The sequence below is a fragment of the Ambystoma mexicanum genome, chromosome 6q (genome assembly GCF_040938575.1).
Source record: "Ambystoma mexicanum isolate Mex_15411 chromosome 6q, UKY_AmexF1_1, whole genome shotgun sequence".
NCBI classification, from domain to species: Eukaryota; Metazoa; Chordata; class Amphibia; order Caudata; family Ambystomatidae; genus Ambystoma; species Ambystoma mexicanum.
Window position 1 is genome coordinate 1,559,748,721 of NC_090937.1, and position 27,268 is coordinate 1,559,775,988.

The 27,268-nt window shown below is 43.3% G+C and overlaps 1 protein-coding gene across 3 annotated transcripts in view; it reads right to left on the bottom strand.

The window, feature by feature from the left end:
* Positions 1 to 27,268, bottom strand: part of HSPA12B (heat shock protein family A (Hsp70) member 12B) — a 393,296-nt gene that overhangs the window by 179,008 nt on the left and 187,020 nt on the right. For all 3 annotated transcript variants that reach the window (XM_069632262.1, XM_069632263.1, XM_069632264.1), the window contains one exon: positions 12,216 to 12,320. In XM_069632262.1, coding sequence (XP_069488363.1) covers positions 12,216 to 12,320 — 105 coding nt within the window. The remainder of the gene's footprint in view (positions 1 to 12,215; positions 12,321 to 27,268) is intronic.

Genomic DNA, 27,268 nt, shown 5'->3' on the forward strand with positions numbered 1-27,268 from the left:
GTGTTAGCTCGGTTTCAAGGTTCTATTTTTTAAGTATGTATTAAACAAAGGTGTGCAAGCCACTTTACTGAGAAAAAACATAGCTAAAATACCCTTTTCTATAGAATTTCTCCTATTCAGGAGGGTCTACAACCACATTTTATCTCACTGCACCCTTTGCATAGATTTAGCTATTTGCATATCAGTCGGTCACACCCACAAGGGCAGTCTAGCACTGAAATGCTAGGTAATTCCCCTCTGAACAAGAGTAACATCAGAAAACCTGGATCGTGTTTCAGCCTTGTAAGGCCTCCTCAGTGAGGTGAAGCTGAGACTCCCTAAGGCACAGCAAGTAAGGGGTCCACGTATGGCTTACCCTGGGTTACTTAGGGTGAAACCCCAAGTTTTACAAATTAAACAAGGGTGTGGGAGCCCCTCTACTGAGAACGATCATGGCTCAAATACTGTGTTCTATGGAATTTCTCCTACTCAGGAGTGTCTACAACCACGTTTTAGCTCACTGCACCCTTCACAGAGCAGAAATAGCTATTTGCATATCAGTCTGGTCACACCAACAAGGGCAGTCTAGCACTGAAATGCTTAGTAATTCCCCTCTGAACAAGAGTAACATCAGAAAACCTGGATCGTGTTTCAGCCTTGTAAGGCCTCCTCAGTGAGGTGAAGCTGAGACTCCCTAAGGCACAGCAAGTAAGGGGTCCACGTATGGCTTACCCTGAGTTACTTAGGGTGAAACCCCAAGTTTTACAAATTAAACAAGGGTGTAGGAGCCCCTCTACTGAGAACGATCATGGGTCAAATACTGTGTTCTATGTAATTTCTCCTAATCAGGAGTGTCTACAACCACGTTTTAGCTCACTGTACCCTTCACAGAGCAGAAATAGCTATTTGCATATCAGTCTGGTCACACCCACAAGGGCAGTCTAGCACTGAAATGCTTGAGAATTCCCCTCTGAACAAGAGTACCATCAGAAACCCTGGATCGTGTTTCAGCCTTGTTAGACCTTCTCAGTGAGGTGAAGCTGAGCCTCTCTGAGGCATAGAGATAAAGGGGTCCATGTCTGTGTTACCCTGGGTTACTTAGGGTTAAACCCCAAGTTTTACAAATTCAACAAGGGTGTGGGAGCCCCTCTACTGAGAATGAACATTGGTCAAACACCCTGTTCCATGTAATTTCTCCTTCTCAGGAGGGTCTACAACCATGTTTTAGCACACTGCACCCTTCACAGGGCAGAATTTTCCATGTGCATATCAGTCTCTTCCCACCCACAAGAGCAGTCCAGCACTTCTAATTAACACTGAGCTATATGGTGGTGTAACAGTGAAACCGTATCCTAGAGCAGACACCAGGGAGGTGGAAACTGCACCTTAACCGAGATGCCATTACATACATCCGAACCAACCTGGTAGAGTGATGGACGATTCCCATTTACAGGGAATTGTCCTAATTTGAATTATCCCTGAGTCTACAAAAAGGACAAACAGGTTAACAGCTCTACTTGATACAGCAGGCAATCATTTCGGGAAAACCTTTACTGGGCCTAGTGGGAGAGTGGACAGATCATCAGAGGTGCTTTCTCAGTGCAGTTCGGATTTCAAGGTGATTTCTCAAAAGTGGGCAATACACAGTATTAACTCCTTTACAAAACGATGTGCAGTAATACATTGTGCTGTGTCATATGACTTACAAAATGCCATTTCAAAATGTTGATGTCGATGCGCCCCAACTGGTCTAACAAAATTAGATTATTTGACCCGGACATTCAGTACTGTCCATTCGGTGCCATCCTGTATGAATCAGACTTTCATGATAAGGATAATGATCTAATTTAGTGCTTTATATTTGTGCACATTTTTTTCACTATTTACCTGTGGATCTTTTTACCCATATCCTAGATATGCATCTGGACCTAAAATACAGTAAATATCATGTAAACTTAGAGCCAAGATCGTAGACAAAGTAATTGAATGTAGGAACTTCACTGAGAAAGTCCTCTTCCTGCTGGATCTTGGGGGTGTGAGATTCAAATGGACAGTGCGATAGAGAATCAAAACAGAACCATTGCATTCTGGAACATGGAGTCAAAATTCCAGGAGGGCATTGAGATAGGGAATCAAATGAAAACCACTGTCTGCTGGAACTTACAGTTAAAGTTCCTAGAAAACCTTGTGAGAGTCATTATACGTTAGAATGCAAAGAATAAGTTAACTCAAGAGAGAACAAATGCATCCTGAACCTGGAACCCCAAATTCCCAAAGAATGTTGAGAAAGTAATATGCAGACTAGCCATTGAACTTTAGGATTGGAGTCACATCATAACCATACTGCGTTATGTCATCGGCATCACTGAGCCTCATGAAGAAGCAGTGATATTGCATCACTGGCCTGATAGTTAGTCACAATCCGTCTACACATATTCGTGTAGAGCCTGCAAATTTAGAACCACTGACCTTCAGAGCCCACACAGAGGCTCACATGCAAAGTTATTTTGTCAGCTCCCGGTGTGGGTCCATGGTGCCAGATAAAAACTTCAAATCACTGTGTTTGTGCAAAAATCCAAACGATAAGCCACTGCCGTAGGCTTCTATAGGGGAATTACCAAATATGTTTTATTTTTTATTTTATTTGATTTAATTGTACAACAATTTTTACAAAAGAGAAAAATCAGAAAAACCTTTCCATAATTCCTGGTTAGGTCCGTTCATTCATTGAACTGTTCTCAATCAATATGTTTCATAAACAAGGCTATTCCAATAACCCAATCCGTTTTTTCGCCACTCGTCAATACGGTCCACCAAGCATCTTTGTCGTACGATGGGAATGTTGTCAACATTTTCCCCAGGTATCTAGATCTAGCCTCTTGTGTTTCAGTACAAGTTAGTAAAAGGTGGCGGCTTGATTCCACTTTTTCTAAGTCCTTACCAAATATTTTGGCTGCTGTGGAAGAGCAATTAGCTTCTTTAATCCGAAGGTCTTCTTATAGGTCACTCTGTGGTCTTTGTTAGTATGGGGGCCAGCAAGGATCAAGTCTATCACCTCTCCTTCTCAATGTTTACAAAGTTCCATTTATGGGGCTCATCAAAACGAACATGGGCTCTCCTACCACGACCATGTGCATGACACATTAATAATTTGCAACAAACCAGACAAGATTCCAGGAGGCATGCTTAAGAACCTCAGAGCATCATAACCTCAGCAAGATCATCTACTGCATCGAATTTGCAAAGACGCCATTATGTTTTGGAAGTAGAGGAAACGGAGGCAGACAAACATAGATATTAAAAATATATATTTTAATAAACAGTGGCCCTCATTACGGGTTTGCCGATAAACACTGGCAGTAGGCGGTGGGTTACCGGCAACCTGGTAACACCGTCTTCGCCACCTGACTTCCCGGTGCCACAGTGATATTATGGCCGACGGCAGAAACAGTAAATCCCCATTCCCATGGAGACCCATGGGACTCCATGTGAATGGGGTCACGGAAGCACAGGCACCATTTGTAATGGTGCCTGGACTTCAGTGAAAACACTGCCAGTAGGGGCCTGAACTCCCGGCAGGTCAGCCCTGCTGGGAGTTCTGTGCCCCTACAGACAGACTCTAAGTTTGGCAGTAGACAAGGATTGCTACCGGCATCCTTATTTCTGGACTGCCAAACTCATAATGAAGCCCAGTGTTGGCTAACATGTAATCAAAGAACATTTCCACCAAGTACTTTTTTTCTATGATCTTCCAAGATAAAATCTCCTGTTCAAGGTAAGCCAACTGGCAATGTGTGGGTTAGGAGGCGGAGGAGGGGGCGCGGGAGGTAAGGAATAGTTAATCAGAAGAGAGGGTGGAATCTAGGCAGCTAGGGGCATGTGGAAGGGCAAGGTTACAAAGGTACTTGGTAAGTAAGAAATGCCACCTGAGATATAGACAGCAGCTGTGCTGTCAAGATGACTCACTGAATAACATGTAGACATACCAGTTCCTGTAGCCTGCAGACTGTTCTATAAAGGAGATCAATGAGAATTCTAAGGGTTCGCATATTTTACCGGCGACCATGCATTTATTAGCATGTCGCGCCCCTCCCTCAGCTTAGAAGACCTCAACTGCATGCCCTACAGGAATATAATCCTCTAAAAGGAATTTACAACAAAGGTGGCTTGGCTGATGTAAGGGTATAGAAGGAGGAGTTTGACGAGGTGGGGTCATGTTGCTTGCTAAAGATTTTATTTTTAGATCATAAGAAACCTATCCCCATTTCTATGAGGGGGTTTCCTTGCCTCAACCGAGGTAATTAAGGAGGTGTCAGATAGTCAGACACATGATAAAGTTCTCTGTCCTTGTCAAAACCTCTCTCCTAGCCCTAACACTTAAACTCAGGAAGTTCTAAACAGAGTAAAGTTCTTCCACCAGGAAAATGTCTCCTTTCTCCTGGCGCGCAATTGTTCATGCCTCTGTCGTCAGTCCTTGGATCAGCAGTAGAATGCCTCCCTTCGCCTGGCATGCCTCTGCCGTCAGTCCTTGGACCACCAGGAGAATACCTCCCTTCTCCTTGCATGCCTCTGCCGTCAGTGCTTGGATCACCAGGGGAATACCTGCCTTCTCCTGGCATGCCTCTGTCGTCAGTCCTTGGATCAGCAGGAGAATGCCTCCCTTCGCCTGGCATGCCTCTGCCGTCAGTCCTTGGACCACCAGGAGAATACCTGCCTTCTCCTGGCATGCCTCTGTCGTCAGTCCTTGCATCACCAGGAGAATGCCTCCCTTCGCCTGGCATGCCTCTGCCGTCAGTCCTTGCATCTCCCTTCTCCTGGCATGCCTCTGCCGTCAGTCCTTGCATCTCCCTTCTCCTGGCATGCCTCTGTCGTCAGTCCTTGGATCACCAGGGGAATACCTGCCTTCTCCTGGCATGCCTCTGTCGTCAGTCCTTGGATCACCAGGAGAATGCCTCCCTTCGCCTGGCATACCTCTGTTGTCATTCCTTGGATCACCAGGAGAATGACTCCCTTCTCCTGGCATGCCTCTGCCATCAGTGCTTGGATCACCAGGAGAATACCTCCCTTCTCCTGGCATGCTTCTGTCGTCAGTCCTTGGATCACCAGGGGAATACCTGCCTTCTCCTGGCATGCCCCTGTCGTCAGTCCTTGGATCACCAGGAGAATGCCTCCCTTCGCCTGGCATACCTCTGTTGTCAGTCCTTGGATCACCAGGAGAATGCCTCCCTTCTCCTGGCATGCCTCTGCTGTCAGGGCTTGGATCACCAGGAGAATACCTCCCTTCCCCTGGCATGCCTCTGTCGGAGGCATGCCAGGAGAAGGGAGGCATTCTCCTGGCATGCCTCTGCTGTCAGGGCTTGGATCACCGGGAGAATACCTCCCTTCCCCTGGCATGCCTCTGTCGTCAGCCCTTGGATCACCAGGAGAATGCCTCCCTTCGCCTGGCATACCTCTGTTGTCAGTCCTTGGATCACCAGGAGAATACCTCCCTTCTCCTTGCATGCCTCTGCCGTCAGTGCTTGGATCACCAGGAGAATACCTCCCTTCTCCCGGCATGCCTCTGTCGTCAGTCCTTGGATCACCAGGAGAATACCTCCCTTCTCCTGGCATGCCTCTGCCGTCAGTCCTTGGACCACCAGGAGAATGACTCCCTTCTCCTGGCATGCCTCTGTCGTCAGTCCTTGGATCACCAGGAGAATGCCTCCCTTCTGCAAACCTTGTAGCTCTCTTTGGGCTTTTTTGGGAACGTTTCTAAAGGTCAGATTTGTCTTGTTCCTGTGAGGAATCTTTCCTCTTTGGCTTTCCTTAGAATTAATTTCATCTCAACGATTATGATGAGGGAGATCACGTCTCCAATATGCTGCAAATATCCTTTCTTCAGTAGCCTTGGTACTGTAACAGGGATAAGGGAGATTGCTCCAGAGGTCCAAGTTACAATTCCTTCCACCAGTGGCCTTGTTCTTACCACTGGGACGGGGGACATTGGGTTAGTGGTGTTCTGTCTGCCGCTGCGACGAGCAAACACTCTTCTGATGCACTCTTCATGTGGCTTTGGGCCAGTGCTCTTATGACTGCCACTGCAATGAGGAAATACTCGTCTGATGCACTTTTCACTTGGGTTTGAGTCAGTGGTCTTATGACTGCCACTGTGATGAAGAAGCACTCCTTGGATAGACTCTTCACTTGTGCTTTGGTTGCGGTCCTGTGACTGCCACTGAGAGGAGGAAACACTCCTTGAAAGCACTCTTCACTCTGCCACCCCGGCATCCTCACCAGGTCTCCTGTGCCTGCCTTTACCTTCCTGCGGGGGCGTGCACCATGCTGGTTCTTTCTGGGATGGGGCTTCACCTCGGCAGCTTTGCCCTTTCTTCACCTTCTGTTTGGCAGTCCCACTTCTCACGATCGCGGTGCTGTTTTTGGACTGAAATGTCCACCTTGATAAGGTCACACCACCACTTTTCTCTCCAGGCCTGGCAGTGGGGTCCGCTCCCGCTGACTCCCACAGCCTCTTGCTGGCGTCGGCTGCACAGCCTGTTCTTCTTGCACATGGGATTCGAAACTCCTGGGAACCTCGAAAAAGGAAGACATTGAGTCCTTCTTCTGTTTCTATTGTATAGGGCTGTCTCTATCCCAGCGTAACATCAGCACCGGCTGCCAGTGATCTCTTGCCACTCTCCATGCCTCCTGTGTGCCACCTCATGTCAGTACTTGCATATTGTGTATTCTTGATGTTCCGTGTGCTCTTATGGTACATAAAGCACATTCTGTGTATTGCAATAGTACATGGTTGTACTATCAAGAGAGGAAGCAGAGGGTGGTGGTGTAATGGGCTTTCTGGTGATGGTCGGGTTGTATAGGTGGTGATACAGGTTATCATCATTATCCCCAAGAGGGGAGATCCCTCGTCTGAGGTCCTGCCGCATATTACCACCCCTAGGAGGGCTCTTGGGTAGCACCCTCACCTCTCTAGCCTCATAGGAAAGGGTTCCCCCTTGGTGAGAAGTGACGAGACTTGGAAATCGCCGCACTGATCACTAATGAAGATGGTCGACTAAAGGGTTATGGTGTGAGCAAGTGCAAAGCAGGTAAGCGATGTGTCAAGCTTCAGAATTGTGAAAAAGAAAATCATTCAAACTCCTCAGTCACACTGGTGAAATGCAATACAAGGGAACAGTGCACAATTCATGTTATGTTATGCTGTTGTGTTTATATAGCACACTGCTGTCAATTCTATGGTCTCTTGCCACTTTGTGATTTTATATAGGACACTGCTGTCATTTTGTTTGTGATTTTATATAGCACACTGCTGTCATTTTCATGGTCTCTTGCCGCTTTGTGATTTTATATAGCACACTGCTGTCATTTTGGTGGTCTCTTGCCGCTTTGTGATTTTATATAGCACACTGCTGTCATTTCGATGGTCTCTTGCCGCTTTGTGATTTTATATAGGACGCTGCTGTCACTTTGATGGTCTCTTGCCGCTTTGTGATTTTATATAGCACGCTGCTGTCATTTTGATGGGCTCTTGCCGCTTTGTGATTTTATATAGCACACTGCTGTCATTTCGATGGTCTCTTGCCGCTTTGTGATTTTATATAGGACGCTGCTGTCACTTTGATGGTCTCTTGCCGCTTTGTGATTTTATATAGCACACTGCTGTCATTTCGGTGGTCTCTTGCCGCTTTGTAATTTTATATGGGACACTGCTGTCACTTTGATGGTCTCTTGCCGCTTTGTGATTTGCAAGGGAATGGGTTAAGTGTGGTTAGTAAGTGCGGCTCATCATGATTTCACTGGCATAATATTAAAAGTGGTACGTTTGCTCATGCCTATTTGATTGTTGCATTTTCAAGCCATTTGTGTACGTCTTATGATGGGGTCTCTACACATGTCCACCCTTGCACCACACTGCCAGCCTCCTTCCCCCTTATCCTATCACAGCACTACGAACAAAAAGACACGACCCAATTTACCACTTTTAATATTATGACGGAGAAACCACTGCATACCAGCAGGTACAGAGGGAGGAGGCTGTTCTGCTGTTATGCTGATTAATGCAGATCGTAGGTAAATAAGTAATGTGTGTCAAATTACCTTCCTAGGTGTTTTGTAACGTAGTCTGTTTGAACGTACCTAAATTGTATTCTGACATGGGTATTCATGTTGTGTACTTTGTCAATATATTTTATGGTACATCTAAGTCTAATTCTCTTGTGTTTTGGGCTGTGGGTACTTGCTTTCACTGTAAGACTGGGTTGTGAGTGCCCTCAGTTTGTGTGTGCTTTGTCTCTGCTTTATCATGATTCTGATTGTTGTGTCAGTGTAACTGTTAAGGTACAGTGAGATGCATAGATTGCAGGAATTAAATATGGTATTGCCATCAACCAAGGATTGTTGTGTCAGTGTAACTGTTATGGTGCGGCGATATGCATAGATTGCAGGCATTAAATATCGCATTGCCATCAACCAAGGATTGTTGCGTCAGTGTAACTGTTAAGGCGCAGTGAGATGCATAGATTGCAAGCATTAAATATCACATTGCCATCAACCAAGGATTGTTGTGTCAGTGTAACTGTTATGGTGCATTGATATGCATAGATTACAAGAATTAAATATCGTATTGCCATCAACCAAGGATTGTTGTGTTCAGTGTAACTGTTAAGGTGCTGCGAGATGCATGAATGGGAGGGAGCAAATATCACATGGCCATCAGCCAAGGATTGTTGTGTCAGTGTGACTGTTAAGGTGCAGCGAGATGCATGGATGGCGGGGAGCAAATATCACAAGGCCATCAGCCAAGGATTGTTGTGTCAGTGTAACTCTTAAGGTGCAGTGAGATGCATGGATGGCGGGGAGCAATTATCACAAGGCCATCAGCCAAAGATTGTTGTGTCAGTGTAACTGTTAAGGTGTAGTGAGATGCATAGATTGCAAGCATTAAATATTGCATTGCCATCATCCAAGGATTGTCCTATCAGTGTAACTGTTAAGGTGCAGTGAGATGCATGGATGGCAGGGAGCAAATATCACTATTAAGGTGTAGTGAGATGCATAGATTGCAGTCATTAAATATCGCATTGCCATCAACCAAGGATTGTTGTGCCAGTGCAACTGTTAAGTGTAGTAAGATGCACGGATGGCAAGGAGCAAATATTACATGGCCATCAGCCAATGATTGTTGCGTCAGTGTAACTCTTAAGGTGTAGTGAGATTCATGGATAGCGGGGAGCAAATATCACATTGCCACCAACCGAGGATTGTTGTGTTCAGTGTAACTAATAAAGTGTAGTTAGATGCATGGATAGTAAGGAGCAACTATCAGATTACCATTAACCAAGAAGCTAATATCACACCAGATGTAGAGGGGAGCAAATATCACATTACCCTTTACTGGTGAGCAAATAAAACACTGGGAGTAGCAGGGTGCAAAAATCCAAGTAGGAATAGCGAGGAGCAAACATGACAGTTGGACTAGTAAGGAGTAGCAGGGGGAAGATAAATATATTGCCCTTTAACAAGGATCACCTTGCACAATGAGAGTATCAGGGAGCAAATATCACACAGTGGGAGTAGTTGGGAGCAAATAACGCACTGCTCAGGAGCAAATGTAACAGTAAGGTTACCGGGGAACAAATACTACAGTCAGACTAGAAGGGAGAAAATAATATATTTCCAGTTTTTCAGGATCAATTATCACAGTGGGAGTATTAGGGAGCAAATACCACATTGTGAGCTGTGGGGAACAAATATCACATTGTCATTTACAAAGAAGCATATGTCACAGTGGGATGCAAATATCACAGTGGGAGTAGTGGGAAGCAAATACCACAGTGGGAGTAGTGGGAAGCAAATATCCCAGTGGGAGTAGGAGGGAACCAATTTCACAGTGGGAGTAGTGGGTAGCACATATCACATTTCATTTTACCAAGGAGAAAATATAACAGTGTTTATTACTATATTTGATCATGCCGTTATTTTTCCAAATAAATAGTGTACCATTTTCTTAACATTTTAAATCCAGAATATGTTGATAGAATTTAAGTAGGAGAAATGGCCCGTACCGTGCAGATGCGGTAGTAAGAGTTGCTTCTGTATGTGCTAATGAGAATGCCACAGCTGTGGGCCTTGATAATACTTTCATTAACAGGTGTGCCTATTAGGCAACATATTGCTACTCCATTTATTTAGGAAGGGCTGAAGTAGGATGAGCCCTGCTGGTAGGTTGCAAACAATCTCACTCATGAATGCCCAACCCACTGGACTACATTAAGTGGAGTTCATTTCATGGTACAGTTAAAATAATTGAGCTCCGGCCTGGTTATAGTTGCTAGAGACATAAATACCATAAATACCCATTGATGAGCCAGGAGCCAGTGGCGTGCCCAGACTCTTTTGACTGGGGTGGGCCAAGTGGGGTGGGGGGCTCTGACTTATGCAGAGGTGGCATGAAGTATGAGTGCACGCACACACATGATGATTGGTATCTGGACTTCCCATCGAAATTGAATTCATCATATTAATTTCCATCAATTTTATTCATTGAAAATACGTTTCATCGAAATGCATTTTCATTGAATAAAATTCGATGGATTTCAATGGATTTTAGGCTTAGGTTAAGGTTAGGGCAAGGGTTCGAAATATGGTTAAGGTTAGGGCAAGGGTTCGAAATAGGGTTAGGACAAGAGTTAGGGTTGGGTTAGGCTAGGGTTAGGCTTAGGGTTGGGTTAGGTTTAGGGTTGGATTAGGGGGTGCCCTTGGGAGTTGGGGGGGGGGTTGGAGGGAACCCCCCCATTAAATAATAAACACTAAAACATTACATGAAGCTGGCCATTGTCAAAATACTTTGAGGTTTTCAGCACTGGACAGCTCCATGTAATGTTTTGACGTGTAAAATAAATGCATGGAAATGCTATCTTTTACATTTAAAAGGACATATTCATCGAAAATGTTCCATTCCTATATTCGATGGACAAATTTCGATGGATATATACTTTTACATGTAAAAGATAGCAATTCCATGCATTTACATTTGATGCATTTCCTTCGATGTATTTCCTTTTTGATGAACTGTTTTTGTTGAAAAGACCATAAACCGTAATGTTCATAGTGTAGGAAAATGGCGCGCCACATTGGGTGGCATATCAGATTCCATGAGTAGCACGTGCCACCCCAGGCTACTCCCTGGACACGCCACTGCCAGGATAGGGCACAGACATTGGGATCTGTAGAGGACATGTCACCAATTCATTAAAAATGCTGGGTACAGGATGTGATGAAGTATGTAATGACCACAAAACGCTCCCAGCACAGACTGCTTGTAGACCCACTAATTCTCAAAGAGCACCTTCCTGCAAAAGAAAGGATGGCCTACGTGATTGGAGGGAAGCCACCTTTGCATATTCAATGCTTTCTGGGGCCTGGGACCGCACTACATCCAACCCTCTCTCCCTAAGTACCTCTCTGCTAGAGTTCTTCGGTCTTCTAGCTCTAACTCTCTGCCAGTCACAAGCTTCTCTAAGCAGAGAGCGGGGGGGGGGGGGTAGATCTCTCTCTTCGGCTGGAGCCTTCCTCTGGAATGGCCTTCCCGCCCCTCTCCATTTTTAGCCAGATCTCCTTAAATTCTGGAAGCTTCTCCTCGTCTTTCCCTCTCCCCCTCCCCTGAAGTGGTAATGACCCCTCTACCCCCTCAGCAAGGGGATTTATTGCTGTTAGTATCCTGGCACGTTGTACTGGGGTACTAATATTTTATAAGTTGCGTTTCGTAACTCTAAAAGTAAAAACAAAAAGAAAACAAATGGCTGCCATGGATCGGGGAGAAGAGACTATAAGTAGTTCCTTCTCCATTTCCATGGCGGCCATGCTGATGTCGGAGCTGTGCCGGGAACACTACTGTTCCTGGCGCAGCCAATGGAAATGGATGCTGAAGGTAAGTGAGGAGTGGGTGGACGGTGTCTTGTTGTGTGGAAAAGGGGGGTGGGAGATGGGACGCAGGGGCGCAGGAAGCGCGCTTACCTGTAGAACCCGGTGAAGGAAGATGGCGGCCTCCAGCTCTGAGGAGACTCGGAGCAGGGTCTTTCCGGTGTGGTAAAGACCCTGCTCCGAGTCTCCTCATTGGCTTGGAGGCCGCCACACCCCCCTCGCCAGGTACTCATAAAAAGCCGATCCTTTCAAAAAGATAGTGCAAAGAAGTTTAAACAGGCTTGACACTGGAGTGATTGGCACACACAATTAATTACCTGCATGGCATGCTGCTTGAAGAAGCGGAGGGCGTGCGCAAACACCTCCAGTGCTTGGATCTTCTTTCCATTCACAGCCTCCAGCTCCGTCTTCATTGAGAGGTCCTGAAACAATGAAAGATTGTCATCAGACTCATTGAACAAACCCTAAACCTCAATTTGCATTTTCGAGGGGCGCTACTAGGTCTGGAAAAGATGCAGGGCTATGCAAATGTTGCAGCTGTTGGGACTCGGTGCTAGCTAGCCTTTTGGTTCTAGTCCCTGCGCTTCTATGCGGGGCTACAACCAAAAGACCTGTGGGTATAGCCCCCACAGACCAACCCTAGCTAGCAACGCCTTAAACCAGGAAATGGAACCAAGAGTCGGGATCACTGAAAAAAAATCATAGCTGAGTTTCACTCTTATCTATGCATAGAGTAAATTGCTAATAAGTTATTACAAATGTTTTAAAGAATAGGTAATTTCAGCTAAAAAGTCACCCTGCAGCCATCACTAGGAGCTCCCCTCTAGATCAGAGCCACTCAGAGATTCACTACAAAGCTTGCTTTTTGTCCCATTCGAGGAAATTGTTATTTTCTTATAGGGAATCACCTTTTTAGACACAGCTTTATCAACCCAAGATTGACGGCTCTCAAGAATACCACAACCAACCAAATACCTGTTTCCCTCTCGTTTGGGATAGTCTGTCTGCTTCACATTCTTGCGGCGGGAGCATTAGTGCGTGTTTACCATTCGCCATCAATATTATGGTGGGTGTGAAAAAAACAATGAAAAATCTCCTACTACCAGCAATGTGAAATTAGAATAGGGCATTTGTTGGTTGTTGAATGGGAAAAGTTCTTTGAAGAAAGAAGGGAATGTTTCCAAATAGCTGCGTCTGGAATACATTCCCTTCGATCATGATATGTAGAGCCATGCATTAAACCTCTTCTGAAGTACATCATCAATATACAGTGGATTAAAGGGATCTTTTTGAGAATCTGCATTTTAAATTAAAGTCTTATTACTCAAGGATATTGAAAGATGTTCAGAAAAGATACCAAAAATTGGATACAAATTTCAAGATAGTATTTGAATCAAAATTGATGAATTATATATTACCAATTTTTTATCAGCAATGGGTCAAACTTTCATACTTTAAGATCTCTGTTCTGCAGATTCTCCAGAGCAGTTAGGAAGGTTTCTCATGGGATTGTATCAGAGAGCTAGACACTTATGGAACTGATTTGAGGCTCAGTTCACAAATGACCGAATTACATTTGCACCCCGGTAAGGGCGCTCAGCCAGTCAGGTGGCTGGAAATGCTGGCGAGAACACACAGTCATCCTAATTCTGGAGCAGGCAACAGGGAACCTCTCCATGTTACCTCCCCACAACCCCACCCTCAAAGACTTTCCGCTCCCTTTTCCTACACCTCCATTCCTCCCCATTTACCTGCTAGACTGGAGTTTTGCGCTCCGGTCCCAGCACTCCTCCCGCCCACGGCCGCCATGGAAATGGAAAAGGGACTATGTTCCTTTTCTTATGGCAGCGGCCATCTTGTTTTTTTTTAACAGACATTGGTCTTGCGCAATACACGCAGAGCCCATCTCCCATAATAAACATTAAACTATTTGCACCCCAGGAAAGCACCATTGTGTGAATAGCTATCACCCCTCTGTTGAAGGCTGGACACAGCCGGTAATGACCCACAGCTCTCGTCAAGGCCCTCGCTTCCCCTGGGCCTGCCTAGGCTCGGGCTGGTTGGTCATTACCAGCCACGTGTGTCCCCAACACAGGGATGATTGCTATATTAGATTCTGCAGCTTGAGGTAGCTCAGCTGAACAGAGGAATTTATGGATGTATCATTTAATGTAATGTAAAGTGGTCTTATATAGCGCCCTTCTACCAATAATGTTGGCCTCGCTGCACAGATATCACGCTTTATAAGAGGGTAATTAACTTGTGTTTTGATGAAAAACCCATCATCAGGTATTTTAACAGGACGTTCTCTCTGGGGAAACGTTCATAAATATTTGCTTCAGGAATAATCTTGAATTCAGAAATATTCCACCAATCTTTTAGTTCAGAGACTTTCAAAATGTTAGGGTTCACTGATTGGTACCCCTTAAGCAGATGGTATTACCCAAATTGACCTTTTACAATTGACCTTTTGCACAATTGACCTAATTATAATGGTCCTAATTGACCTTCTGCACAATTGACCTTTATATTATTTTAGTTATTGTATATATGTATTGGGTTGGTTTTGGATTATAAATAATATAAGGGGATTAGGTGGGGGTTGTGGGGAGTTTTGGATTGGGTGAGGGGTTGCGGGGGGTTTCCCCCTGCATATATGTCCTAATTGACCTTCTAAATTAGGTCAATTCTATCGAGGTCAATTCTCCCAAGATCAATTGTGAAATGGTCAAATAGTATACAGCCAAGCAAATAGCTTGTTGCAGATCTTGATCCTGTTGTGGGGACCTTCAGGCACAATGTATTACCATTCATCTACTTCAGGCTCACATGCCGTGGCCATCCCGCCTGCTAGTGTTTCTGTGGAGTAGAATGAGCACCCCACGTGCCGGTGGGCATCATCAGGCCATCGTAAATCAGCCAGATTATGGATAAACAAATGACCTGGGAACAATAAGGATCTCTTTATGACCCCGAAGATAACGACCAATTCTAATGATGAATCGTCTTTTTTAATCTCACAGACTGGTCTCTGCTTTTAAGATAGCTTTGCAAGTGAAGCACGTTCTCTGATATCTGTGTACAACCTACAATCACATTTTCAAATATCTGTAGAGCTGACACGTCCTTCCAAGGTAATCTACTTCAGTAATATTAAATTGGGAAATAACAACTACTATTATAGCCATTGAAGACAGAAGGAATCCAAATGCAAAGCGCTATGTAAAATTGACAACGTATTATTTTTTTTATTGTCTTGGAACATCATTAAGTAGACACTCTAGTTAGTCTTTGAAGCAGAATGACATGGTCTAAAGTACCAAATGCTTTGGAGAGGCCACATCACTAGCACCACAGCCCCCATTATCGTCGTGGTCTGCTGAAATTTGATGTTATTCTGCTGGCCAAGCTACATTAGTGATTTACCTCAATTTACCTCATTTATTTATTTTAATTCTTATATAGCGCAGCTCACCCATGCATCTCAGTGCACACACAGAACATAAACAAGACAAACAACAAAGTAGCAGAGCAGCGCAGTAGATGGGAACGATGGGAGCCTGGTTGATGGGTTTTTATTCTTGTTTTAGGTTGAATAAGTGGGACTTTGTCAATTTCCAAATGTTTTCAGGGATTTTGCCAATCTCACGAACAGTTGGAGCTCATTCCAGGCTGAAGGTGCCTGGACATCAAAGAAAGATGGTTTCACAAAATCTAATGAGCTTAAATCTGGGTTACACCAGCTTGTATGGATATTGTGACCAAAGGGTGCGGTAAGAATTGGCAACTTTGAGGCTATTCATAAGATATTGAGGCGCCTCGTAGTGCTGGCACTTGTAGGTTCACATTGGGCCTCATTACGAGGTCGCGGTAACCCACTGGTGCCACCAGCGAGTTTTGCCGCCAACCCCGAAACACTGTTTCCGGCACCTGACTTGCCGGTGCCACCAGATATTACAAGTCCCGGCAGTGCAGGAAGTCAGGCGTTGGATTTGGTAAGTCTGCATTCCCGTTTTATAGGACTCCCCGGGAATGTGGACTCGGAAGCACAGGCACCATTGCTAAGGGTCAGACCTGCCAGGTGCAATTAGCCCTGCAGGCAGACTTGTAGTGTGGCGGGCCGGAAACAAGCTTACTGGCACCCTTGTTTTCAGACTGCCACACTCATACTGAGGCCCAATGTTTTATGTAGAGCCAATGAAGCTACCACCTGGCTTCAGTGATATGATCTCTTTGGGCTAACGCATGGATTGCCCGGACGGCAACATTTTGAGAGACTTGGAGTGCCCTGATGTTAGCTTGTGATGTACACAGCAATAGGCTACTGCAGTAATCTAGACGTGAGTTCACAAGAAGTGGCGAGCATGGATCTGTTGCTGTGTGAGATGTATGGACAACTGTAATTTAATAGTTTGGGATTGTAGCCACAACTGGCCCAAATGTGAGCAACCTCTAGTCTCATAGACAGCTCAGCATCAAGAATCACACCTAATGTTTTGACACTCCTAGCCACTGTAATTTCACTACCAGCGATGATGTAATTCTTATAGTCAGTGTGGAGTTTCTTTAGTCTTTGTCTTGAGGCAAGGATCAGGAGCTTGGTTTTGTCAGAGATGATGGCAAGCAAATTGGTTGCCATCCATGCCTAAATTGACTCATAAATTGAGTTGATGGCAAGAGCTACATGTGTAACTTATTTAAAAGTATCTTGTGGCAAAGCTACGCCATTACTGTATTAGAAAATTACTTGGGTCACAGCCACATTTGTCCCTTAAATCCATGTATCTTGTGTTACAGCTACATAGGCCCTTAAATCCCAGTATCTTGATGTATCTTGTGTTACAGCTACATAGGCCCTTAAATCCCAGTATCTTGTGTCACAGCCACATTAGTCCCTTAAATCCCAGTATCTTGTGCCAAAGCTACATTAGTCCCTTAAATCCCAGTATCTTGTGCCAAAGCCACATTAGTCCCTTAAATCCAAGTATCTTGTGTCAAAGCTACATTAGTCCCTTAAATCCCAGTATCTTGTGTCACAGCTACATAGGCCCTTAAATCCCAGTATCTTGTGCCACAGCCACATTAGTCCCTTAAATCCCATGATCTTGTATCAAAGCTATATAAGTCCCTTAAATCCCAGTATCTTGTGTCACAGCCACATTAGTCCCTCAAATCCCAGTATCTTGTGGCACAGCTACATAGGCCCTTAAATCCCAGTATCTTGTGCCACAGCCACATTAGTCCCTTAAATCCCATGATCGTGTATCAAAGCTACATTAGTCCCTTAAATCCCAGTATCTTTTGTCACAGCTACATCAGTCCCTTAAATCCCAGTATCTTGTGTCACAGCCACATTGGCCCTCAAATTCCAGTATCTTGTGTCACAGCTACATTAGTCCCTTAAATCCCAGTATATTGTGTCAAAGCTACATTAGTGCCTTAAATCCCAGTATTTTGTGTCACAGCTACATAGGCCGTTAAATCCCAGTATTGTGTGTCACAGCCACATTAGTCCCTTAATTCCCACTATCTTGTGTCACAGCCACATTAGTCCCTTAAATCCAAGTATCTTGTGTCAAAGCTACATTAGTCCTTTAAATCCCAGTGTCTTGTGTCACAGCTATATTAGTCCCTTAAATCCCAGTATCGTGTGTCACAGCAACACAGGCCCTTAAATCCCAGTATCTTATGCCAAAGAAACATTAGACCATTAATTCCAAGTATCTTGTGTCAAAGCTACATTAGTCCCTTAAATCCCAGTATCTTGTGTCACAGCTGCATATGCCCTTAAATCCCCGTATCTTGTGTCACAGCCACATTAGTTCCTTAAATCCCAGTATCTTGTGTCACAGCTACGCAGGCCCTTAAATCCCTGTATCTTATGTCACAGCCACATTAGTCCCTTGAATCCCAGTATCTTGTGTCACAGCTACATTAGTCCCTTAAATCCCAGTATCTTGTGCCAAAGTGACATTAGTCCCTTAAATCCCAGTATCTTGTGTCACAGCTACATTAGTCCCTTCAATCCCAGTATTTTGTGTCACAGCTCCATAGGCCCTTAAATCCCCGTATTTTGTGTCACAGCCACATTAGTCGCTGAAATCCCAGTATCTTATGTCACAGCTACATTGGCCCTTAAATCCAAGTATCTTGTGTCAAAGCTACATTAGTCCCGTATATCACACTATCTTGTTTCACAGCTACATATGCCCTTAAATCCCAGTATCTTGTGCCACAGCCACATTAGTCCCTTAAATCCCAGGATTTTGTATCAAAGCTATATTAGTCCATTAAATCCCAGTATCTTGTGCCACAGCCACATTAGTCCCTTAAATCCCAGTATTTTGTGGCACAGCTACATAGGCCCTTCAATCCCAGTACCTTGTGCCACAGCCACATTAGTCCCTTAAATCCCAGGATCTTGTATGAAAGCTACATTGGTCCCTTAAATCCCAGTATCTTTTGTCACTGCTACATTAGTCCCTTAAATCCCAGTATCTTGTGTCACAGCCACATTGGCCCTCAAATTCCAGTATCTTGTGTCACAGCTACATTAGTCCCTTAAATCCCAGTATCTTGTGTCACAGCTACATTAGTGCCTTAAATCCCAGTATTTTGCGTCACAGCTACATAGGCCCTTAAATCCCAGTATTGTGTGTCAAAGCCACATTAGTCCCTTAAATCCCACTATCTTGTGTCACAGCCACATTAGTCACTTAAATCCAAGTATCTTGTGTCAAAGCTTCATTAGTGCCTTAAATCCCAGTATCTTGTGTCACAGCTACATAAGCCCTTAAATCCCAGCATCTTATGTCACAGTTATATTAGTCCCTTAAATCCTAGTATCTTGTGTCACAGCCACATTAGTATCTTAAATCCCAGTATCTTGTGTCACAGCTACACAGGCCCTTAAATCCCAGTATCTTGTGCCAAAGCTACATTAGTCCCTTAAATCCCAGTGTCTTGTGTCACAGCTACATTAGTCCCTTAACTCCCAGTATCTTGTGTCACAGCCACATTAGTCCCTTAAATCTCACTATCTTGTGTCACAGCCACATTGGTCCTCAACATCCAGTATCTTGTGTCACAGCTACATTAGTCCCTTAAATCCCAGTATCTTGTGTCACAACTACATAGGCCCTTAAATCCCAGTATCTTGTGCCACAGCCACATTAGTCTCTTAAATCCCAGTATCTTGTGTCACAGCTACACAGGCCCTTAAATCCAAGTATCTTGTGTCACAGCTACATTATTCCCTTAAATCCCAGTATCTTGTGTCACAGCTATATTAGTCCCTTAAATCCCAGTATCTTGTGTCACAGCCACATTAGTCCCTTAAATCTCACTATCTTCTGCCACAGCTACATTGTCCCTCAAATTCCAGTATCTTGTGTCACAGCTTCATTAGTCCCTTAAATACCAGTATCTTGTGTCACAGCTACATTAGTGCCTTAAATCCCAGTATTTTGTGTCACAGCTACATAAACCCTTAAATCCCAGTATTGTGTGTCATAGCCACATTGGTCCCTTAAATCCCACTATCTTGTGTCACAGCCACATTAGTCCCTTAAATCCAAGTATCTTGTGTCAAAGCTACATTAGTCCCTTAAATTCCAGTATCTTGTGTCACAGCTACATAGGCCCTTAAATCCCAGTATCTTGTGTCACAGCCACATTAGGCCCTTAAATCCCAGTATCTTATGTCACAGCTATATTAGTCCCTTAAATCCCAGTATCTTGCTTGTGTCACAACTACATAGGCCCTTAAATCCCAGTATCTTTTGTCACAGCCACATTAGTCTCTTAAATCCCAGTATCTTGTGTCACAGCTACACAGGCCGTTAATCCCAGTATCTTGTGCCAAAGGTACATTAGTCCCTTAAATCCCAGTGCCTTGTGTCACAGCTACATTAGTCCCTTAATCCCAGTATCTTAAATCCCGGCATTTTGTGTCACAGCTACATTAGTCCCTCAAATCCCAGTATCTTGTGTCACTGCTACATAGGTCCTTAAATCCAAGTGTCTTGTGTCACAACTACATTAGTCCCTTAAATCCCAGTACCTTGTGTAACAGCTACATAGGCCCGAGGAAATGTCACACAAAGGAAATCAGAGGGTGCAGCAGTGTTGGATGAGAGCCAGAGAAGCTGAGGCTGAAGATGATGAGATAACGATGTTGGCAAGGGACTGCAAGACAAATTGTTATTTCACTTTACTCATTCTGTGTCCGAGCCAAAAAAGCCACACAACGCTTGATTCGCGACATAGGCAGCCTTTGTGTTTTCCCGCCATATGCTGCAAAGGGGCCCAGTCACAGAGAAACCTGAAGAGAACATCTGCTCATCATGTGCCCCTGTGTCCACTGCCAGGGCTTTGTCAAGTCTGTTGACATATGCAAATTCATATGCCCCATGAGTACTTGCAACACAACTGTACTTCGGCTAATATCTAAGGATCTGTGAAGTGCCGAATCTTCGAATGAAGGGGGAGAGGAATGTGCAACTGTATGATTCCCTCTGGTAAATATAGCAACCTGTACTCCATCTAACACCACAACATAAAGAGTGACACCAATGCAGAGTAGCTGTTTCTGGCAGGCCGAAAACTGTGTAAAATGGTGTCTGGTACCAGGATGTTTTGGGACTCCAACTCCCATCTGCTGTAGGCAGCATAGTCAGTAGTCAAAAACATCTGGAGTGTCACAGTTTGCAAAGCCCTGGTGTGGAACATCTTTTACTTTACTCCCAGAGGTGTTCAACTCCAGGCCTCGAGGGCCGGGATCCCGACAGGTTTTCAGGATATCCCTCATTAATATCCATGAGGAAAAATGTGTACACATTTAGAATCATTGTATGCAAATGTATCTCATGAATATTAATGAGGGATATCCCGAAAACCCAACATGTATCCGGCCCTCAAGATCTGGAGTCGGACAACCCAAAGCAAGCAGGTCGATGCCCTTCCTAGCCCAGAAGGAGTGAGGCAGGATGAATTGCGATCTAGTGTCAAGGAAGTATCATAATGTTTGGGCATTTTCAACCAGTGGTCGAAGTGAGCGGGAGCGGTCGGGAGTGGTGCTCCTATTATTTTTGTAAAATTACCTAGTACAGCTCCTATACTTTTATTATAAAAAGAAACTGTTCCGGAATGGTTTTGTTTTAAAATAAAAGTGTAGGAAGAAGTTGAAACCTTCCCTTTCAGTGCACTGCACTGAACGTTCCCTTAAACAGTGGTGCAAGTGTTTGAGGGGTGTATTGTGTGTGGGAGGAGTTGTTGCAATGGGGTTTGTGGGGAGCAGTGGCAGGCCAGCAGGGAACATAGTACCACTACTTCTTTTCGTACACTTCGACCACTGTTTTCAACCCATGGTTAGTCTTAAATTTGCAGCTTAGGGCCCAGTCTTAGAGAGAGAGAGAAACTGTGGGTGTATTTTGTAAAATGTAGACAATGAGCTGGCTTCATAATAATGGATGGCCCCATGTATGTATGTATGGGATTTATAAAGCGAGAAGCTAGCCGGAAAGGAGCGCAATGCTGTACATAAGTGGCGCAACCCAGATTCACAGGGATGACATCACAATAGCACAGAAGACTCCTGTTGTTCAGCAATAAAGTGTGAAGTTAGGCAATGGGCTCATGGCCCGGAACTGATCCTTCTTAACCCTTGCACTGCCCTAGAGCTGCTAATCCATTGATGCTCAGAAATTGATGTCTGTATAGTTACCGAGGAATAATACAGAAACGTGCCTCTGTTACAAGCATTTGCATGGGTCACACATTGCCCTAGTGCACATACATTGGGTGGTATTGTGATACTTTGGGTCTGTTCATAAGTAAGCACATTAGCACCAGTGCAAATATAGAGTGCATATGTAGCAACACTAGTGCTGTGGTGATTACGCAAGCAGAACCACTATTTACGCAAGTGCAAACAGTCTCTCCTCATGCACCAATGTATCGTAATACTGCCCTTCTTGGTTCAATACATTTTTTCAGAAAGGCAGGATTTGCCATGGTGCCAAGGCACACCTTTACTGTAATAGAGGATTTGATGATTTGATGCTGCATATTTAGGCTCTGTGTAATTTGTACCCGCTTGATAGGAAGCGATGAACTGTCATGGAGGTGGTGGATAGGGAAATGCATGGGGTCCTCCAGGTTTCTTACATGGTTGGAGATCATAGAAGAACATCACTACACTATGTGCTGTAGGCAGAATGCATTTACTCTTCAAAGTCTCTGTTCTTGCACATTCTTCCCACTCACTCAGACCCCTAATGACTGTACGTGCCCTTCATCTCCTTCAGTTAATGAGATGAACTCCCAGGGTACTGAATCAGTGGATCTGTTTTTTTTCTGATATTTGAATGAATTGTTCAAGTTTAATTGCAATGATCATTACAAATTGTTTCATAGAAAGAAGTAATATTTCGTTTTTTTTTTAATTCTTGTATACACAGTTAATGAAGTTCTTTTTTCCCTTTTTCCATTATATCTCCTTTCTTTTTTACTACATTTCACTTTTCTCTCTGATTTAATAATGCGCACAACTGGACAGTGTTTTATAATATTTTGTGAGTTCACAATGTTTAAAGCCTTGATAAAGTACCCGGAGGTGCAAATCACATGTTTTTAAGAGTCGGCATGAATTGGGATAGGATTGTTAAGAATTGCCAAAAATGGAGTCATATTTGTTAGGCCATAACAGTCCCATAATGATTGTTTCCCTTGTCTTTCTACTTGTTTGATATTATTATGAAAAAGTGAAAAAACGATGTTTGTCATTTTTTCACAAGGACTCACCAGTTGTACTCTTTGGCCAACAGCGGAACTCAATAATATATGAATTGCGGAGAGGAGAGGATCTATAATCCAGCTTGAAGTTAGTTAAATTCACTATGTTACTTCACCACGGTCTGTCTCTTTTCTATTTCTATACATCTGTGCCGCTGGGGTGAGTTAAAGTTCCCCAATGACGATTCTCAATTTAGAAAGGGATAAAAGACTCTCCAAAAACTCCGAAAATGTTATACTCAAAAGTAATAGACTTTTCATGCACAAAAGATTTTTGCAATTTAGATTACAATTCAACCTTACCGTACATTTGCACACAAGCTTTTTTACAAGATCTGTCCCCTGTCTATGGATGCTATGCTAAATTACCCTTTGTTAGATTCTTCTAATTCTTGCAGTTAAGGGACACATACGTTCTACTCTCTTGTAGGTATTTTTTCAGTGAATATGTGAATACATGTTTGGTAATTGTAGTATCTTGTATCCCTTCTCTTCCCAGTGTGTGTTAACCTTGTTGCTGTAATGTCATGAGTGAGTGAGTGATGGAATGAATGCATACCATGGAAGGTTCCTTCCAATAGGTTCCAGGAGCTACAGTTGGAGATAGCCATACCGTGGGTAACACAGTGGGCACCACACACCGTGGGTAATAATAAGCAGCGCTCAGATGCCTGAGGGTTTGTAGCGCTATATAAATGCAAATTATTATTATTAATATTATAGCTACCTGGGGGAGGGACCAGTGGGTCTTCTCCTTCCCCTGTACTTGTAACTTGTGTACCTAAGATCTAATAAAGGAACCTACTACTGCCTACATAAGCCTGCAGTTCTTGTCTTACTACACTGGCAATGAGTGGTCCTTGAGGGGGCTTGGCAACTAACCCGCCATGCAGTCAAGGTACTGATGAAGGGGACAGCCTGAAGAGAGGACCCACCGCCCCAAGAGAGCGGGACCCACCACCCAGGGATGGCACCAAGAAAAGGTAACACATCGCAAGAATGCCAAAGTGCTATTGATTACAGAAATCCTGCATAACAAGACCCTAAAGCGCTTCAAGCTGGGCATATCGCTACAAGTGAAAAGAGCTGGATTGTAATTGAAAGGAAAAAACGGGTAAAGCGTTTCAAGCTGGAGAGTGCTATAATTTTAACCAAGGCATCGGCAGAATGAGGATATAGCGCTGTAAGCATGGCATAAAGTGAGAAAAAGATGGACATAAGTGGTAAGGCGCTGTAAACTGGGCAGAGCGCCATGATCAAGGTCCTGAGTATTGGGCACACGAAGAAGAGGCTAAGCACCTTCAATTGGGCAGAACGCTTATAACGTTAACATCAAATAAAAAGAAAGCAGCAGGAGAAAAAAAAAACTCAGGCACATGAACTTGGTGCCAACTTTAGCCTGCATATAAATATTACTTGGCAAGCTCTAGGCCGAGCGAGTGTTTGAAAGATTGGCTGCATTTGGGGAGCAAATGTCTTTGGAGCACCTGACTGTTTAAAAGATGCTTGCCTGAGAGCTCTGTTCGCTCCGCTGGTGCACTTTGGAATGATGACGTAAAAGAGGTGGACAATAACACCAGTAAGTGCATACACGCATTTAGATGGTGTATGCTGCTGCGCTGCTCCCATTTGACAATGCAGTTGGATTGACATGAGTCAGTGCATGCACACATTTATATGGTGCATGCTGCTGTAATATGTTCATCTGTTTAACGTGACTTCCATTTTGTTTTTTGGTTAGTCAGGTTGTGTGTATGCTGAGAGGGTGGTGTTGGTGCTGGTTGTGGTCCTCATTGTGAGTGTTCTCTCGCCTGTCATTGAGTCTGCATGGGTCACCTGTCTGTGTATCTGTTGGGGTGTTTGTTCTTTCAGGTCTATCTGTCCCTCACTTCTTACTAGATAGCAGTGTGCCGGCTGTGCTTTTTCTCTCCATCTTTCACTGACTTCAATATGATCACTCTGGCTTCTGTGTGATTGATAGGGAGGTGTGTGATATCCTGCCCTTCTCCCCTTTCTCATTTTCCTTTGTAGGTTTATGTTGTGTAGGAAAGGGAGGTGAGTAGTATCTTGTGTCCCTTCCCTTCCCAGTGTGTGTTAACCTTGTTGCTGTGATGTCATGAGTGAGTGATGGAATGAATGCATATCATGGAAGGTTCCTTCCAATAGGTTCCAGGAGCTACAGTTGGAGAGCAACCTGGGTGGTGACACTGGTGGGTCTTCTCCTTCTCCTGTACTTGTAACTTGTGTATCTAGGATCTAATAAAGGAACCTACTTCTACCTACTTCTACCTACGCATATCTTTTATTACTAAACTAATGTTTTATTTAATTGCAATGTAGATCTTAAACATGTTCTTTGCATGAAAAGACAAAAACACAGATTTATTGAAACTTTTTTTCCTTAATTTGAAGTTTAATAAACATTACAGTATAATCACTAGACAGAATTAAGGGGATATTGATGTAAGAAATGGATTGCTGAAAGACGGGAGTACATAAAACAGAAGCTCAATATGGTTGAACCTCCCACGTGACTGTAGTTTTCAGTAATGCCAATGGCCCAGGTGGAAGATGGGAGTGATCCCACACCAGTATTTGATCTAATAAAATACTATTTGAAATCTTTTCAAGATTGCTGTGCGTTTCGGACAGATTCAAATTACTATGTTTGTGCGCTATTCTTTTTTCGGTTATTAATATATAAAAGGTAAGCCCTAAAGATTTAGTGAGATTCTTTAAGAGCAAAACAATTGGCTGAGTATATAGATTTATAGACCTAGTCCGAGGGCTATACTGGGAGTTATGGGCCCTGAAGAATGAGATAAAGGCCAGAGTGCAGCAAGATCCTTTAACAGTATATGAGGGCACATAACGACGGTATAGTCCGAGGGCGAGGTCAATAAAGCTGTTAGAACCCATTGGCAAACACAAAAAAGTTTTCATGTGGAAAATTAATTTTTTTATTTTTATACTGTTTTTACTTGGGGACCTAAATATTCCATGTGGAAAAAAATGGCATGCATATTTAGAATTCAATGAAAAAACTTTGTTAAAGGGACGTTATGGTTCCAAGTAAAACCGAAAAAACCCCTGAAATTCACCAGTTATGGTAAACTAAGCAACCATAACTCGCACCACCACGGTGCACTGCTAAGACTAACACCCAGGACATCAAAGATGACATCACAAATGTCATTGATGACATCACTGATGACATCACATGTGCATTTACCTTTCATGAAAAGTCTGTACATGGGATTCTTATTGTAGTGTTAATAAAAGTAGTGTCAAGGATCATTGGAATAAATATCATGAGGTACGTAGTGCATTAAGCAATGCATTAATCTAAATAGCATTGAATTGTGAAGTTTTTTCCAATATACTAAGGTTCACATATAGTAACATAGGCATAGTTTGAAGGAGACATGATGGAGATGCAATATTAATAATCTTGCCATGTTAAATACAAAAATTATAAATGCTTTCTTATTAGAGTTTTGCATACTGTGAAACATTTAATAAGTACCTAATAAAACCCACTTACTGCATTATTGTATTACTGCACACAAAACACAAACAGACAACTACACATAGAAATATGAGCATATACAGGGAAAGTGAAGTAACCTAACTGATTGTCTTCATGCACAGAAATGATTGCTCTGCTTCAAAGCTACTACTTCCCTATGTATAACTATCACATATGGCGACTAGAAAGTAGAGTAAGTGCAATGTGTACAAATATGAGCATATTCGGGGAAAGTACAGTAATAAAAAAACAACAGAACTATAAAACAGTGTTGATAACCTTATTAATCATCTGCATACATAGAAAGCATGGCTGTCTTCCAAGTCTGTGTTTTCCCCTTTGTATATGTTTCATATGCTGTGAGTGGACCCTGAGTGAATTACTGTATGAACATATTTGAAGTATAATTCTACAAATATAGTACTTTTTGAATGTTTTGTTCCTGACTGTTACTGGCCTAGATATATCAGTAAAGGAAAAAGAGTGAGCCAGACATGTGATGTCATCAGTGATGTCATCAATGACATTTGTGATGTCATCTTTGATGTGTGGTTGTTAGTCTTAGCAGTGCACGGTGGTGGCGCATGTTATGATTGCTTAGCTTACCATAACTGGTGAATTTCAGGGGTTTTTCGGGTTTACTTGGAACCATTTAACAAAGTTTTTTCATTGAATTTCATAGGTTTTTATTAGTGCAACTTAACCATAACGTCCCTTTAACAAAGTTTTTTCTTTGAATTTCATAAGTTTTTATTAGTGCAACTTAACCATAGCGTCCCCTTAACAAAGTTTTTTAATTGAATTTCATAGGTTTTTATTAGTGCAACTTAATCATAACGTACCCTTAACAAAGTTTTTTCATTTAATTTCATAGGTTTTTATTAGTGCAACTTAACCATAATGCCCCTTTAACAAAGTTTCTTTCAGTGAATTACATGGGTTTTTACCAGTGCATGCTATTTTCCTACAACTTAGTAAAATTATACTTACCCAATATAGCAATATTGGTGTCCCATTTACAAAGTGTCACCTTAAATCTCTGCCATT